The sequence below is a fragment of the Micropterus dolomieu genome, linkage group LG13 (assembly GCF_021292245.1).
Source record: "Micropterus dolomieu isolate WLL.071019.BEF.003 ecotype Adirondacks linkage group LG13, ASM2129224v1, whole genome shotgun sequence".
Taxonomy (NCBI): domain Eukaryota; kingdom Metazoa; phylum Chordata; class Actinopteri; order Centrarchiformes; family Centrarchidae; genus Micropterus; species Micropterus dolomieu.
This window is the reverse complement of record NC_060162.1, coordinates 14878654-14894700: the sequence shown is the minus strand read 5'-3', so window position 1 is coordinate 14894700 and position 16047 is coordinate 14878654. Positions and strand designations below refer to the sequence as shown.

The 16047-nt window shown below is 40.3% G+C and overlaps 2 protein-coding genes across 5 annotated transcripts in view; one reads left to right on the top strand and one right to left on the bottom strand.

The window, feature by feature from the left end:
• Positions 1-893: 893 nt before the first annotated feature.
• On the bottom strand, positions 894-11536 carry sgsm1b (small G protein signaling modulator 1b). Its single transcript, XM_046066339.1, has 24 exons — positions 11474-11536; positions 9466-9541; positions 8407-8569; positions 8045-8197; positions 7702-7769; positions 7412-7554; positions 7186-7317; positions 6947-7071; positions 6793-6860; positions 6539-6702; positions 6257-6386; positions 5679-5805; positions 5532-5596; positions 5263-5408; positions 5025-5153; positions 4756-4929; positions 4524-4592; positions 2817-4067; positions 2613-2737; positions 2447-2529; positions 2231-2340; positions 2039-2135; positions 1750-1917; positions 894-1447 (listed from the first exon to the last, which is right to left on the bottom strand). The coding sequence occupies exons 1-24, from the start codon at positions 11534-11536 to the stop codon at positions 1359-1361; spliced, it is 3918 nt and encodes a 1305-aa protein (XP_045922295.1). The 3' UTR covers positions 894-1358.
• A 1756-nt stretch (positions 11537-13292) lies between these two features.
• git2b (G protein-coupled receptor kinase interacting ArfGAP 2b) overlaps positions 13293-16047 on the top strand; it is a 19278-nt gene continuing 16523 nt past the window's right edge. The window contains exons 1-4 of one of the 4 annotated variants that reach the window (XM_046066333.1): positions 13293-13352; positions 13444-13510; positions 14034-14167; positions 14278-14390. In XM_046066333.1, the coding sequence (XP_045922289.1) occupies positions 13459-13510; positions 14034-14167; positions 14278-14390 (299 nt within the window). In that variant the 5' untranslated portion in view covers positions 13293-13352; positions 13444-13458. Of the gene's footprint in view, positions 13511-13753; positions 13909-14033; positions 14168-14277; positions 14391-16047 lie in introns of those variants that run through there. The other 3 variants (XM_046066334.1, XM_046066335.1, XM_046066336.1) reach the window with 3 other exon arrangements.

Below are 16047 nucleotides of genomic sequence, written 5' to 3'. Positions count from 1 at the left end.
AGCTCCTATGTAACGGGCATGAACATGGGGCTCTTGAGGTAATAATGAAGCTTGGGCATATGAAAACAATTAAGTAGAGAATGTTAAAAACAAGGCAACCAAGACTGGCAGGGCAAGACCGAGGCAGAAAATCATGAATGTGCTCTGAAGGTGGAAGTGAAAGAGAGAGGTGCAGAGTGCAAAAGAAGCATGCTGCTTTTACTGCACAAGCCTTTGAGTTTTCCATCAGCCCAAAATAAACCATCACAGCAGCCCTCGCAATGCTGAAAGGAAGCAGAACCTGTTAGCACTGTACTGTCTTGATGTCATGAGAACCAGAGCAGCTGAATTCTTCAGCCTAAGCAGCAGTGTGTTAAGGTAAGCAGGCTGTACTGAGTGTCTGCATTAACCATTTGAACCAGCTGATTCCAAAAGCATTGGTCTGCACAGAAATAAAAAGCTAGGAGAGGGGTCAAAGCATGAAATTAAGCAGGATGAATCACACCTAAATTAATGCATAGAGAAGGCTGGAGAGGGAAGGAACACACTGTGCGAGAACTTGGTCGCGTGCCAGAGGAAAGGGCGATTTGGTATTTGCAAACCATGTGCAATCATGCAGGACTGCACAGAGTTCACAGGTTTGGTCTGGATATCCTGCAAGCTTGTGTGCATCAGAGGCAAACACAGGAAGAGGAGCCTCCGAGAAGCCAGCAAGCGGCCCTCAAAATGGCTATTGAGAAGCAAACCACACATGCTACTTGGACACAACCTAGCACTGACCTGAGCAAGGGGTCGGTCAGTATTAGCTAGTATCTCTAATGTTTACAAAACCATATCATCCAATAATGCCAGACATTATTACTGAAAATATATTTTAAGTGCATCACAAGATGTTTAATCATGGTAGCTACAATTTCAGCAAAATAATAATACTGGAAATATATTCAAGTGTATTACAAGATGCATGGTAGTTATTAAACAACGTTAACCTCGTGAAATATGTGGAATGACAATACAATGAAGAATTTGGTTGTGGTATCCCTGAAAAAATATCTAGATTTAAGGCAAAATAAATAACATCCTGAAGCAGTTTCAACAAGGGTACATTCACTAGGTGAACAATAACACTTTAAAAATACATTTACTGGCAATAGTTGCATCTCCTGAATATAGAAAGGAGCAACCGGAGAGAAGCTGTTGCACAACTGTCTTAGAATAACGAGCAGTTTTAATTACCAGTCTTTTCAGTACTTACCAATCACTGTATTTCATTAACATTGATTCCTTTCCCCTTAAATACATGACTGTTATGTGGGCGTGTCCGTATCTTGAAACAATTCAGCACAAGGAAACGTGGGAGCAGCAGCCAAACAGCATCGTCACTTGTTTTCTATGAGAGTCTGCACTTTGTGGACCAAGTCTCGAGCCATCATCAGGACCTGCGGGACGTTGTGTCGCTCTGCCATTTCTGAGAAGAGAATATAAAAATCAGTGTGACTTAAAAAGGTTAATTGCTTACTAATATTGATATATTAATATTGAGTAAGTAAAGTTTGCTTTACATTTCCTGTTATAGCATTTTTTTTTTCCTATTTTGAAAGTATCCTAAATTATCTGAGCTATAATATCATCTTTATCAACTGGTTAACTTTGCTCCAACTGATTATTAGAATGATATATTAGCCTGGTGTAGTTATGAATAAGCTCTGGCAATTGGCAATTGCTTCCATCATATTGTAGCATTTGTATTATCATTCGTCATCGTCTTACCATTAAAGAACTTGATGATGTCTGTGAAGTCCATGTTATTTTCCAGGATGATGTCTCTATACATCTCCACGAGTGCCAGAGCAATGAAGAGCACAAAGTGCTCAGAGGAGGTGTACTTGGCCGCCCAGATTGTTTCCCACACGGAGAACACATCATCATACACCATTTCTGTGCAACAACCGACAGAAAGAAAGCAGATCACATTCAGTATCATGTTACGTAAAATGCTAAATTTGGCTCTGTAATGGGCAATTCAAACAAATGTCACGAGGCCTTCGCTTCCCATCACCTCTTTTGAAGTCAAGCAGAAACCAACGATAACAGAAGTAGAAATGAGTATAGTCTCCGTTCTGCTGCATCAGTTCAAACAGCTCAGAGTCCAGGATCTTTTAGTATAAAGACAAAACCGCATCATTAAACCATAGCTTTTACTTGAATGCATGCATTCATACTTTGTGTTTGTGCAGATATTTGTACATACCTGGATAAGAGAACGCATGTTGGCAAAGTGAGAGTCCATGGCGCCTCCATGAGGAAAATTCTGGTTCATCCTCTTCATCAGTTCAGTGAAACAGCTAAATGCCATGACCTCTGGGAAGCACACACACACACACATTTAAAAAGGTACCAGTTTAGCCATTTAAATGCATTTTGGAAAAGTGTATACTAACAGAGTTTGCACTAAAGTTTCACTGACCATCGTCCAGAATAACCAGCAGAGGAGCCAGCAGATCACACATGCCCTGGACGTAACCTATCTCCAGATGTTGCCACACGTAACTACAAAGACAACCAGATGTTTCAGATTTTTTGTTTTGGGTTGAGACAAACTTCAGAGATGTTCAGCTTGGTGACAGATTTACCTGCACATGATGTTACGCAGCTTGTCCAGATTCTCAGAAGTGAAGTACCAATATGCCCTGTCACAACGTCTGACATCTTTGTCAATGCGATGTAAATTGATCAAGTACATGTCCAGTGTTTCTTGCTACAAAAATAATAGTGAATTCTGTTAGTGAATGCTTATGATTAAAAGAAGTATGCCATGTGTCATGTGCAATGCTTACAGAATAGATTTGTTCTTCTGAGGATTCATCATGTTTGGTGTCTCCTCCGACCTCTGCAGACTCTGGTTCAGTGAGCACATTTTCCATCTCAGGCTCATCTTCCGAAAGGCCCAAGTCGGTGCCCTCAGGACTGGTGTTACAAGCTGTGTCCAGATGGTGATCTAGGACAAGGTCCACTGATGCCATTTTCTCTCTTTGTGCAAAGAAGATAGGGGGTGCGGCAAGGCCTGCCAAAGGCCGTGCCTTGATATTCTCAGAGGTCACACATGTTATCCCTGCAGGAATCTCCTCCATTTCCAGGGCAGAAGGAGAGTCGTCTGAATCTGCTGTGTCTGGAGACTGCCGTGAGTGGGATGATAATGAAAGGCTCCCCCTTGACGCTGACTGAAGAGCATTCAGTACGTGTCTGACAGGTGAATTTGAACCAGCTTTCTCAAACGGAATTTCTGCAGCTTTTTTGGTTTCAGCCAAGTCAGAAACTGCTGCTTCAGCATCATTTCTTTCTGACTCCGTGGAACAGGCCTTTGTCAGTTGTGATGTGTTTTTGTCAGAAGTTGTTTCAGGTTTTGCAGGAATCTCTGGCTTTTTTCCAGTCGGTGGATTAGTATTTTTTTCTGCTGTAGCCAGACATAATGGCTCCACTTCCAGATCTTTGCCCTTGTGTGCTTGGAAGGTCAGGGTCTGCCCAAGTGGAGGTGCTTGGAAATATTCGTTATGAATCTCTGTTTCTAGCTTTAGGACATTAGTGTTCTCTGGAATACATCTTAAATTCTTATTTGTGTCTACTGCTTTTAAATCTTCAGATCGCTCATTTGTTGTTATATCTTTTTCTTTGACTTCTGGTTTTTCCTCAGATTTAGATGCCTCTTGAGACTTACTGATCCCACAGTCCTTAACCACCTCACTTTCTGAAACTGTCTCCATCTTTGTCTCTGAAACCTTGTCCTTGGCTACAGGGCCCATTACATTCTCCCCTACTGGCTCTGATCCAGTTGTAGTTTTCTCATTTAAGACCTCTGATGCTTCCACTGTCTGCTGAGAGGTTGTAGATCCAGCAGCTGACTCCGTTACAAGAGGATTGTTTTCTGAACCTGGACGTTGATTTGACAGGCTTTGGGAGGAGGGGTTGCAGGAGGGATGTTGTAGATCTGCAGTGTCACTCATGATGTCCTTCAGTGGACTGCTGTGCTGTACTACACCTTCCTCAGCCCTGGACTCAATTGGATCCACTGCCTCAACTGATAGAAACACCTGATAACCAAAGGAAAATGGTGGGCATGCAATACATTTTGTATCCCGTAGCAATGAAATGGACAACTATTGAAGGGTTACACCAGTGGTTTTGCATGTTTCAGCCCATTAGCTACAAATGAGACATAACATTACTGCTGAAAAATGTATAAGACAAAGACAATAATAATAATAATAATAATAATAATAATAATAATAATAATAATAAGACAAGGAATAAAGGTGGCAAAATATTTACTATGACTCTTTACCTATTCCAAACAATTTGATTCTAATAAAATGTTAATGAAAGGTATGAAGTTATGATATGCTTTGGAAATTTGAGGACATTAGCCTATAGTAAACTATATATAAGCTGTATTATGTGGGCTAACACCTATTACATGAAAAAAACAATGGTATGGTCTTTTACTGGAGATGACTGTTGTTGTGATGTTCATGTTCATGAGAAACTACCTGGGCGCTACTGCTTGAATCACTTTGCGAGTGGGCATTCTGTTGATCTGAGCTGCTACTGAGAGACGACTGGATTGGGGAAAAGCACCGCACAAGAGACAAAAAGCAGAACTGTCAGCCAACTTGCTTAGAAATGTCTTTGTTACACAACAAACAGGTCCCTTTTGTGTTCTGCCTGTGGTGACAATGGTTACATAATGCTGCACATTTTATGCTATGAGGTCAAACTTGCATCTGTACTGATAGTCGAATCCCGCTGCACTGGTCCTCTTTCCACACTGGCTCCAGACGAACATCTGGCGAGGGCCTCTGCATGTTTCTCTCTCTCCCTCTGACGGACAATGGCCTCACAACCTTGCCACTCCTTCATAGTCTGCTCATACATTGTCCGCATCTGCTCATCAATCTGGAACAGAAACCTTGTGTAAACTAAGATTGTAACATACCCCATGTGTAAAGACAGATGTTAAAATTATACTGTCTGACAGCACAAACAAATACCTCTAGCCGGCATTTCTCAGTCATGGTGAACTGATAGTGTCCCAACAGGAAGGGCCAGACCTCTTTGCGTAGTGAAGGAGCCACACCACCAAAATATACAAGCCTGTGTATCTCCTTTTCCTCATACGCCTGAACAAGATAAAGTCTGGTCACACGCAATTTAAAATAACTATTTATTACCGTAATGAAATAAAATCTAAATATATCTTATGGCCTGGTGTTTCAGTATGAATCTTACAGTGCTGTCCTTAAGGAACCTGCCCCAGACCTCCACAGAGAGGCCTCCACTGGCACCACAGGGCACATCAGGGTCAACTATAGTGGTGTTGACCAGAGCAGAAAGGTGGGTACGAACTGTAGACAGATGGCGGCAGTATGCAAGCCCTGGAGAGAAAAGATGCACATTATCATATTGACAAGAACTAATGTTTCACCAGGAACAATTTGAATGAAATGATTCTCCAATTAATCAATGTTAACCCCCAGTAATTGTTTGTTTGTACTCACATCCATAGAAAGCTCGGGAGATTATTTGGTATTTCATTGTGTCACAAAGGAGCTTTAAGGGAGCCCTGTTAGGAAAGGGAAATGCCTAATTTAGTCAAATGGTGTAATTTGAATTTCGATTTGAGTATGTCTATGGGAACAACGTACCTTTCCTGATTACAGCCATTAAGCAGAGAGCCATCAGAAGAGCCATTCTGTGAGCAGGAGGAGCACGAGGACTTTCTGGGCGTCGGTTGCCACATGTTCACGCCCTGGTCCATCAGCTCCAGAGCCACTGCACGGCATAATAGGCCTTATCATTATCATTCCTACTATCATGATCATCATAAGCAATTGAAAACCAGATGAAATTCCAATAGATTGGACATAAAAGTGCATGTCTGCAAATAATAAGAAAAACTGTGGAAATATGGAATGGAAAAAAACAAACCAAGTGAGAGGATGGAGATGGAGATGTGGCAGACAAATTACTGCATGTCCATGCAAAGTCTCCTATTGACTATAATGTGAAATGGACACATGGGTACTAAATAGGCAGGAAAAAGATATGAAATGCAGCATTAGAGAGAAATGAATAAGACAGATGACAACAGATGTATCTAAACTGAAACTGTCTAAACTGTACATCAGTATTAAGAGAATAATGTAATCGTAGATGTAATCTATAAATGATGCTTTATTAGATTAGCTCAGGGAGGCAGAACAGGAAGATTAAAGACCCTTACTGTACTCCATCTGATTGCCAGGAAATAGGATCCGAAACACATAATCGGTTGCTTCATCGTCTTCCTTATCTGACACAGAATCACATGAGCCATGTGGACTCCTCTTTCGCAGTTTGGGGAAAACCTTTCCCTGTGAATGGAAATGCAATGTCCTCATCTATGCTAACTGTAAATAGTAGTAATATGAACTGTTACAACAGATTATAGTTTTAGAGTTATTGCCTCAAATACTGAAAATGAGAAGCTATAGAAGTGTTTTTCTATCTTCTGTTACATGCTGACCTTTCCTCTCTGATTCCAGAGTGGTGGGTCCAGCTGTCCATGAGGTAGCAGCCCGGTCTCCAGGCAGGTGAGAAACTGGAGGAGGTGGCCTCCTTTGGGGAAATGTAGAGGAGGTCTCTGGATCCCATCCTGGCTCACCAAAACTACTGTCCCACCACTGTTCACTAGAGAAATGAACACAACAAATAACAAGGTAAGAAAGTTGTAAAACTCTTGCTTTATGTTCTTAAAGAAATATGAGGGGGTTACTTTACCTTGCTGATGACAGTGGAGATACACAATCTCGTCCAAACGAATTGTCATGGCATAATCCCAATAAACACTGAAGGAAGCATGAGAGAATGGGAGCCATTCAGTCAACTGTGTAAAAATGAGGATTTATTCTTATTAGATTGGGTTCTAACTAACCTTTTCTCAGAATCTAGCTCCCCTAGATTGCCATTCATCAGCTGATTGGGCGTCCATTTCAGTGTCATGAGGTCTGCAGTTTGATGAAGAGAAAGGTAGCCTGGGATGGCCTCCATGTCATCTCTCTGCAGAGACATGTAAGAGCTTTCAAACCACAGCATGCCTCTCTTAATATTCCCTCTCTTGAAGCAGATTGTATTAAAAAAGGAAAGATACACTGAAAAGGAAAAAACTCATACCGGCTGCACTAGGACATTGTTCTTTCCAAACAGAAGTGTGGCTCTGGAGTTTTGGTGGAGTGATTCAACGTAATCCCTCACCCACATGAGAGGGCGATCATCCATGCTCCCACTGGACTGCCTCTTCTGGATCTGATCCAGGTTAAGAAGACATCAGAAGTATTACAGATGGCATTACATACAGTAGTTTACAGCTGGTTATTCGATTAAAATCTTCAAGTCTAACCAGGGCAGGCCGTCTGGAGGGTGAATCCTGCCGACAGTGGCCGCTGTGGATGCGGTGCCGCTGCACAAGCTCGTCAGCAGATGGGTCTGTCCAGAAATGGTCAGCGGTCTTAACTTTGGTGTACTCCAAAGCACAAGGGCCAACTGTAAAAACAAGGCTAATCAGTTTGAAGTCATTCAGATATTACCAAGTTTTGAATAATTGATCATATAATCTGAAAGTAAGGCAAAATAAAGATCTGATTGTACTAGTGTAGTCTATTTATGGGTTAGTGCAGAGTTTATAAATACCCAATAGAGATGCAAGAATTGGTCCATCCACAGGATCCAGCAGCATGGCTTCTTTCTCATAGAAGGCACTGCCGGAAACAATATTTAGAATGTTTTTTTAATTTTAAAAACTCTCTGTTCACATATCATAGTTGTGAGATCTGTACAACAGCTATAAAATAATAAAATGTTTGAAAATTCAAAAAGGTTGGAAATAGGTTGGACACCTTCAGCTGTTTTTGAAATCAGTAAAGGAATCGGTTCCTACATAGAACTACTTAAGGCAAAATTATGGTATTGAATGAAGGAGATAATCTTTTATAGTCAGCAGATAATAATGGCATTCAATAATGTATAACAATACCTGCTGTTCTCCACCAAGTACAGGACAATCTTGTCCAGGAGCTTCTCCATAAGTGCAGTTCGGATCCACAGGTGTTTTAGTGCCTGAGGGGGGAGGTTGGCCAACTTGGATTGCCGGCCGCGGTCATTACTCAGTGAAGAATTGTTCTGCTTGCTGAAAAACAGAAAACAAGCCAGACAGATGAGATGTCTGTAAAGGTTGTTAGACTGGGAAAGACACATAGGACAGAACAAAGCATTAGGATGCATTAAAGCATGTAAAATTAGAACACAAAGAGAAAAGATTTGTGAGACTAGAAAGGAAAGAATGCATATAATGATTTTATGTCACTGGCCTCTCACAGGTGGAAGTTAACGCTTCACCTGTTTTCAATGAGCTGTTCCAGCTCCTGGACCTTGTGGCAGAGTTCCTCGGCAGGCAAAAAGCTTTTTGCCGCCTTCATGAAGAGCGCTGCAACCTTGTTGCTGCACAGCAGGCCTGCAATACGACGCTTTAATCCATGAAGCACGCAGGCCTCCACTACGGCTATACACACACACACACACACACACACACACACAAACACACAGAATATTAGCCAATATTTGATTTAGATTTCAGTTTAATTCATGTATTTGTTTTCTTTGAGGTGGAATTTTTTTATTTGCCCTTGAGGTTTTTTTTTTTATCTCATGAGCACAAAATAATTTCCTCTTTGGGAAAGCCTTGATGTTTTTAATAGGTGAAAGGCAAGCGCAGGTGGCACAAGTACAAATAGAATGAAATCTGCCGAACACTGTCTATCGTTGCTAGGATATGAGGGATGTGAATCACACACGCCTCTCTCCTGGTTAGTAGCAACATTTTTAAAGGGTGTTAGTTTACTTTAATACACATCCATCCATCCACCTTATTAAATATAGACATGACTAATAGCATTATGCAAAGAAATTGTTAGGTTTTACATTGCTGGAACAGACTGTAGAGGATCATTTTGCACTGTGAGGATGAACTCGTAGGAAGTGCCGGCTTGACACAAACTGATGGCAACCATCATGCTGCACTGTACATGTAAATGTGGTTGTAACCAATACTGTGACTTGTACTATTTAATACATCATGCCCTGTGTTAATATCTCTGAAATTAGATACAAAAGGCTGAACTATTTTAGGCAAAAAAGCACAGTTTTTCTGAGAAAATTAAAATTAAAACAAAACAAAATTATGCCACAAAATGATTCTTTCTTATTTTGCTTTTTTATAGCGTCGCCCTCTGTATAGCCCTATTGTATGTAGCCTATGATACCTATTCTTAAGTTAATAAGCCTAAAGCTGATGAAAAAGGCCTTAGCATGTACCCTGAATTTTTGAACACCCTGCCAAAGAAATATAGCTCCCTGTGCAATGTAAACACAATAGGTTTAGTGCAAATAAACATTTACCACAGAAGGATATGATGTGACTGCTGTCTGCGTGCACAAATTTCCTCGTTACTGCCTCCTCCATAATTTGTTTCACCTAAGAGAGAAAGGTACACAGTGAGACCAAACGTAATCTGTCTGACACAGTTGCATAAGGCCACAAAGGTGTCAAAACTACAAGCACATGAAGCAGTGGGAGATGACTTTGCAAGAGGTAATACTGAGCAGCACAGTCCCACAACACCTTCATTACATTCTCTTTTGACTTTTCCTAGACGTTCTGGAGGAGTTTGGTTCAAGACACCTAGGACTGATCTTTGAGGAAGGTCACTATCAGAGAAGTGCAAGTATTTTCTTCTTGCTTCCTTTAAAGGGGTACTCTGGGAATTTGATTATGCACTTCCATAAGGTTGGAGAACAGATTTTTTTAAATGGTCACAATCGAAGCAGAGGCTGAAATATCTGTATTTAAGTTCATTATGGGTCAAACTCCAAAAACACTGCATTCTTCACTTCCCATAATTTTGTTGTATCTCAGTGTAAGATCCCTCGGTGTCAGGTAAATACATACATCTTAGCACCATGTTTAGAAATCAGACTTTTCTTAATACATTTGTAGTCTCCAAGACGAACCTGAGATTACCCTTTTGTCATCATCAGGGTTGTTTTCTCTGACTTGACAAACCTTCTCCAGAGACACAGAAGACATCATACATATCCTAATGACGAGAACTGATGTGTACAATCAGGGGATTTACCTTCTCAGTTAACTTAGGAAAGATTTTGGAAAAGGTAATATTCTAAAAAGTATTTATGTGTGTTGTAAAATTAACTGAATTTACATTAACATAGAGGGCCAATTTGTTGCTGTATATCCACAGAATGAGACATGCGAAACAGCACACTATTACAGTTACTAAACAATGTTTATTGGACAAAATATCAGATGCCATGTCTGTATAGCACAGAATTGTTTTTATGAATGAACAACCTGAAAAGTCTGCTTTGTAATACATAAACATCTATAGCAACCTGAACTCAAAATTTAAAATCCATGGATTTACTAATAAAAATCCATTATTTTAGTTATATGTTGCATTTTAAATCTTTATATCCCAGCTGAGCCCCTCCTTGCTGCAGGATGTAGCACCAGAGTCATAGATATGAGGCAATGAGTCACAGGTGAGGGGGAGCACGGACACGATAAGCCTGGAAGTACCCGGCTTTCTCAGCAATGAATTAAACATGCTGTTTTACATCCCTAGGGAGTCATGTAGTCACTGAGCAGTTTGGAAGGGTCTGTGGTGTCCTTTCTTTAATTTCTGTGGACATCCATATCCAAATGGCTCACAATTCAGTAATGAATCCCACAGCTTGGGTAGTATTTTTTTGTTGTTGCATTTAATGGTTGCTAGAGCACACACTAAAATGCCAATGAAAAAGATGCCAAGGTCACCATCTTACTATGTTATGGGAATGTCAGTTTAATTGTTATCCCTTATGAGACAGAGAGAGAGAGAGACATGTAGTATGTATGATGCTTTGGCAATATTGTTGTTACACATTCATGCCAATAAAGCTAATTTGAATTGAATTGAATTGAGAGAGAGAGAGAGAGAGCATAAGAAAAAAACTGATATTGCATTAATATGAAATAATCTGTACATGTGTTGTATCCCCCCCAACACACACACGTCTATAAAATCATCATCATCACTACCATCATCTGTATCATTGTCGTCATCATCATCATCACCATCATCGTCATCATGATCTTACGCCAGTCTAACAGCACATACAATTTTACTGGTAGCCTACTTGCATGCACTCTTACTGTGTAAACGGAATGGTCATTTCTATGATAAACAAGCCTGTGGTGTGGCGTAGTCGTGGCTCAACCCAGATGAACGATGTCCACACGCACACGCACGCACGCACGCACACACACACACACACACACAGTGTCTTGCTTACAGCGCCAGTAAACACAAACTATGATGAGCAGGAAAGAAATAAAAATGCAACGAACCTCTTTCTTCACATTGCGCAGCAATTTCTGACGCGTCTCGGCCTCTGTCACGGGAGAAAACATAACCCTGATCAGATGCCGTATCGGAAATAAATGATGATAGGATCACCACAGGAAAATAATAATAAAGGCGGCTGTACCTCCCATCGCTCCGTGCAGGGTGTAGCGGCTGACACGCACAGCTTATTTTAGGGAAAAATGTCCAGAAAGCAATGTAGACAGCAATGCTTAAAAGGCAGAGAGGCTCCGAGATGTACGATGTGTTCTTAGCGACTAAATTAAACCTATCTGTTACCTCTGAGCGAACCACCACCCCTTTAAAGTCACAGTAGCCTATACATATATATAAGCGATACAACGCCAAGACCACTCACACGTTGTCCCCTCACTGAAGAAAAGAAATGTAAGGTGTGGGCTATTTATTGTCAAGTAAAGGCGCTTTTTCGACCAAAAATACCAGGGACTTTTAAGTCCCCAGGTCTATTTTGAGAATAACATATTTTTGATGTTTTGGTGTTCCTTAAAAGTTTCTTAGTCACATTATTAATCAAATCTTCACAGCATGATTTTAATATAGTAGAGATGATGGTTTGATCTGCTAGATATGTAGCCAGGATGTTGGAAATTGGAATTATGTCACATTTGACATGAAATAGGCTATGGGGCAGTGAAATAGGATACATAGGTGTATAGCCTAGATGTTGTAGCTGCAGAGGTATAAACCCTATAAAAAAGTGTATATCAGCAAAATGCACTTAAATATTAAAGGAAAAATATGCAGAATGGTCCAATTTTGGGGTTTGAATTCTTATTAGACTATATTATTATTTCTGGTGAATTAATGTGTTAGCAGCATTTTAATGTTGTAGCTGGTCAAGAAGGACCTACTTTTAACAAAGGTATTTTATTGCCTATATTGTTGGGTAGTTTCATATTAAATAATTTCTCATATTTTATATTATGATCATAGTATGTGATATCTTAATCTGAAAAATGACTATGGTTACTAGCTGCCAGGTAGCCTAACTATAGTGGAGTAACTGTTTAATCTCATGACTGTTTCATCTCATGTGGGGCACAGACCTGGCAAGTTGCACACATTTGTTGTTCATTGTTGATCTTTGTTGTTGTATATTTTTATGTTGTCAGTTCATATATTTATGTAGGCTACACAATATTCTCTTCCGTTGAGTTACTTCTGCACGGCACAGACCCAGAATAATGCACATGTATATATCTGCAACGTTGTTCTTCCATTCCATATTTATATATTTCTACATTTATTTATGTTGACTGTATGTATGTCTACGTGTAGCACTTTATCACCACAGAAAATTCCTCATATGTGTAAAACACTACTTGGCCATAAAGCTCCTTCTGATTCTGATTCTAAAAATTACAATAATTCCCTCTGAAATGTGGTGCAGTTTAAGTTTAAAGTTGCATTAAGAGGAGATATTTAAGTAAAGTAGGTTACTTCAGAATTGTCGCCTACTCAAATACAATACTTGAATGAAGTGAAACTATGTGAATGTACTTTCCACCACTGGAGGACAGAGGCAACCAGATTCTGGTAAAAGTGAACTTTGTGAATTATTTTATCTACCCCCAACACCAGGTTTTCATCTTTTGAAGCTAAGTTAATATTTTTATTCCAAAGGTTGACCAGCATTGATATTGCCCCAATCACATATAGCAGTGAGTTGGTCGATATATAGCCTAGTTGCATAGGGTAGACAAGGAAAGGAAACGAGGAAGGAAGCAGACAAGGGGCCATAGAGGAGGCTGTGTGAGTGTTGGAATGGGACACTGCTTTGTTCAACAGTAGGGGAGAGAGCAGACGAGCACAGTTGGCTTTGCCAGCGAGAAGACTCGATAAGTACAATCTGCTAGGGCGGGCTATCCTATCTTACCTTTGTCTAGCTGTGTCCTAGCGTATCCTTAAATATTTGTCTTTCTCGCACTCTAAGGATTTGTATCGAGGGATGTCAAAGCGAGTACGAAGCAGAGAGGTCTGCGCTGATTGCAGTGCTCCGGGTAGGATGTCAAATAAGCTAGCTTTAGCTGCCCAGCTAACCTGCTAGCCCTTATTAAAACTTACCACACGTCCGGTTAGCTAACCTAGTTAACGTTACCAAACGCCGATAACTAATTAGCAGTTACCAGCTAACTGTTAGATGATTAAGTGAAATGGTTGTATTTGTTGTTCTTGTGGAAACATTTGTTAAAATGTGTCGTATCTGTTTGTCTGTATCACATTAACTTGTCTGATTCGGAAACTATTTGCCTGAATTGTTATATTGTTAAACGTTAACGTTTCGGTTTAATCAGATTAATTGGCTTAAATTAGCTAGCTCGCTAAGACTGATTTGTGATTGTGGATGTGTGTTTGGAAGCAACTAACCTGGAGATGATTTGCTACTATTAGCGAATATGTAAGTCTGACTAGAATCGATTAATTAATGTGCCATAAGTGCTTCAGTTTAAGGTTTTGTTATCGTTAATTTTAATCATCTAACGTTACACCGTTAGGTTAACTAGCATGTGCTCCTTATCCTAGAGCCACGCTGGGCCTCCGTTAACAGGGGTGTGTTGATTTGCGATGAGTGCTGCAGCATCCATCGAGGTCTGGGGCGACACAGCTCTCAAGTCCGGCATCTGACTCATTCTCCATGGCCATCCTCCCAGTTACAGGTGAGAAGACAGGGACACTAGCCATAAATATATATATATATATATATTATATACACACGCACGTGTGTGTGTATGTATGTATGTGAATGGCTTGTGGTTTCATGTTTTAGATGGTCCAGACACTGTATGGCAATGGAGCTAATTCCATATGGGAGCATAGCCTTCTGGACCCTTCCTCTTCAGTGAGTGGGAAGCGCAAAGCCAACCCCCAGGACAGAGTTCAGTAAGTGCTTTTAAGGATATTCTTGTGTCAGTGCTGATTTTGGTATGCCTGTTTGCACTTTGATTTAAAGCTCTATTGGCAAAATTGATTTTCATAGTTAAGGTCAGTGAACATGTATAATTGGCCTTCTGTACCACGAACATGACTCATGGCCAGACAGTAACTTTAAGAAATGAAGATGCAGATGGGAAAATACACAACAAAAATAATGTTCAGTTAAATGCAAGTGGCAATATCCTAATCATGTTAGCTATATGGGATCGATTTGACAATTATGTTAATTAATTGAATGATTATGCAAGAAATTTTATTTTAAATGGTTTATGCATCTTTTCCTTTTATTATGAATTCTTTTCTTTAAACATGCAGTGTGTACTGTCACTCATGATGGAAAACAAAATGAGAGATGTCACGTAGTCACCCCCATCTGCTGCCAGGTATAAACACTGCGTCTGGCTGGTAGAGTAAAGATAAACAGTGAGCCACATATAAACACAGCCATGCTGAGTCCAACCATCACACTGTTCTCGATCGAAAAAAATCGTATTGGGTGTTCCCACCACAGGAAATTTCCCAGGGAACTAATAGCCTTTTGGAGAATTGGGGAACTAAACCCGCATTTCAAACACGATGAACAAGGACTATATTTAGTTCCTGTTGGATAGTTCCAGGTGTGTGTGTGTGTTTTAAAAAAAAAAAAAAAGGTGTCTGGGTGTTCTACCGTCTTATGGTTCAGGAACTATCAGGCCTGAGGTTTCAGGGCTGCATGTGGCTTAATGGTCAAACACAGACCCTACAGCTGCTTTAACTTCCTTCATCCACAAAACAATGAAATATTCTAGATACCAGGACATACAGTGCCTTGCGAAAGTATTCGGCCCCCTTGAACTTTGACCTTTTGCCACATTGCAGGCTTCAAACATAAAGATATAAAACTGTAATTTTTTGTGAAGAACCAACAACAAGTGGGACACAATCATGAAGTTGAACGAAATTTATTGGATATTTCAAACTTTAACAAATAAAAAACTGAATAATTGGGCGTGCAAAATTATTCAGCCCCCTTAAGTTAATACTTTGTAGCGCCACCTTTTGCTGCGATTACAGCTGTAAGTTGCTTGGGGTACGTCTCTATCAGTTTTGCACATCGAGATACTGAAATTTTTGCCCATTCCTCCTTGCAAAACAGCTCGAGCTCAGTGAGGTTGGATGGAGAGCGTTTGTGAACAGCAGTTTTCAGTTCTTTCCACAGATTCTCGATTGGATTCAGGTCTGGACTTTGACTTGGCCATTCTAACACCTGGATATGTTTATTTGTGAACCATTCCAGTGTAGATTTTGCTTTATGTTTTGGATCATTGTCTTGTTGGAAGACAAATCTCCGTCCCAGTCTCAGGTCTTTTGCAGACTCCATCAGGTTTTCTTCCAGAATGGCCTTGTATTTGGCTCCATCCATCTTCCCATCAATTTTAACCATCTTCCCTGTCCCTGCTGAAGAAAAGCAGGCCCAAACCATGATGCTGCCACCACCATGTTTGACAGTGGGGATGGTGTGTTCAGGGTGATGAGCTGTGTTGCTTTTACGCCAAACATAACGTTTTGCATTGTTGCCAAAAAGTTCGATTTTGGTTTCATCTGACCAGAGCACCTTCTTCCA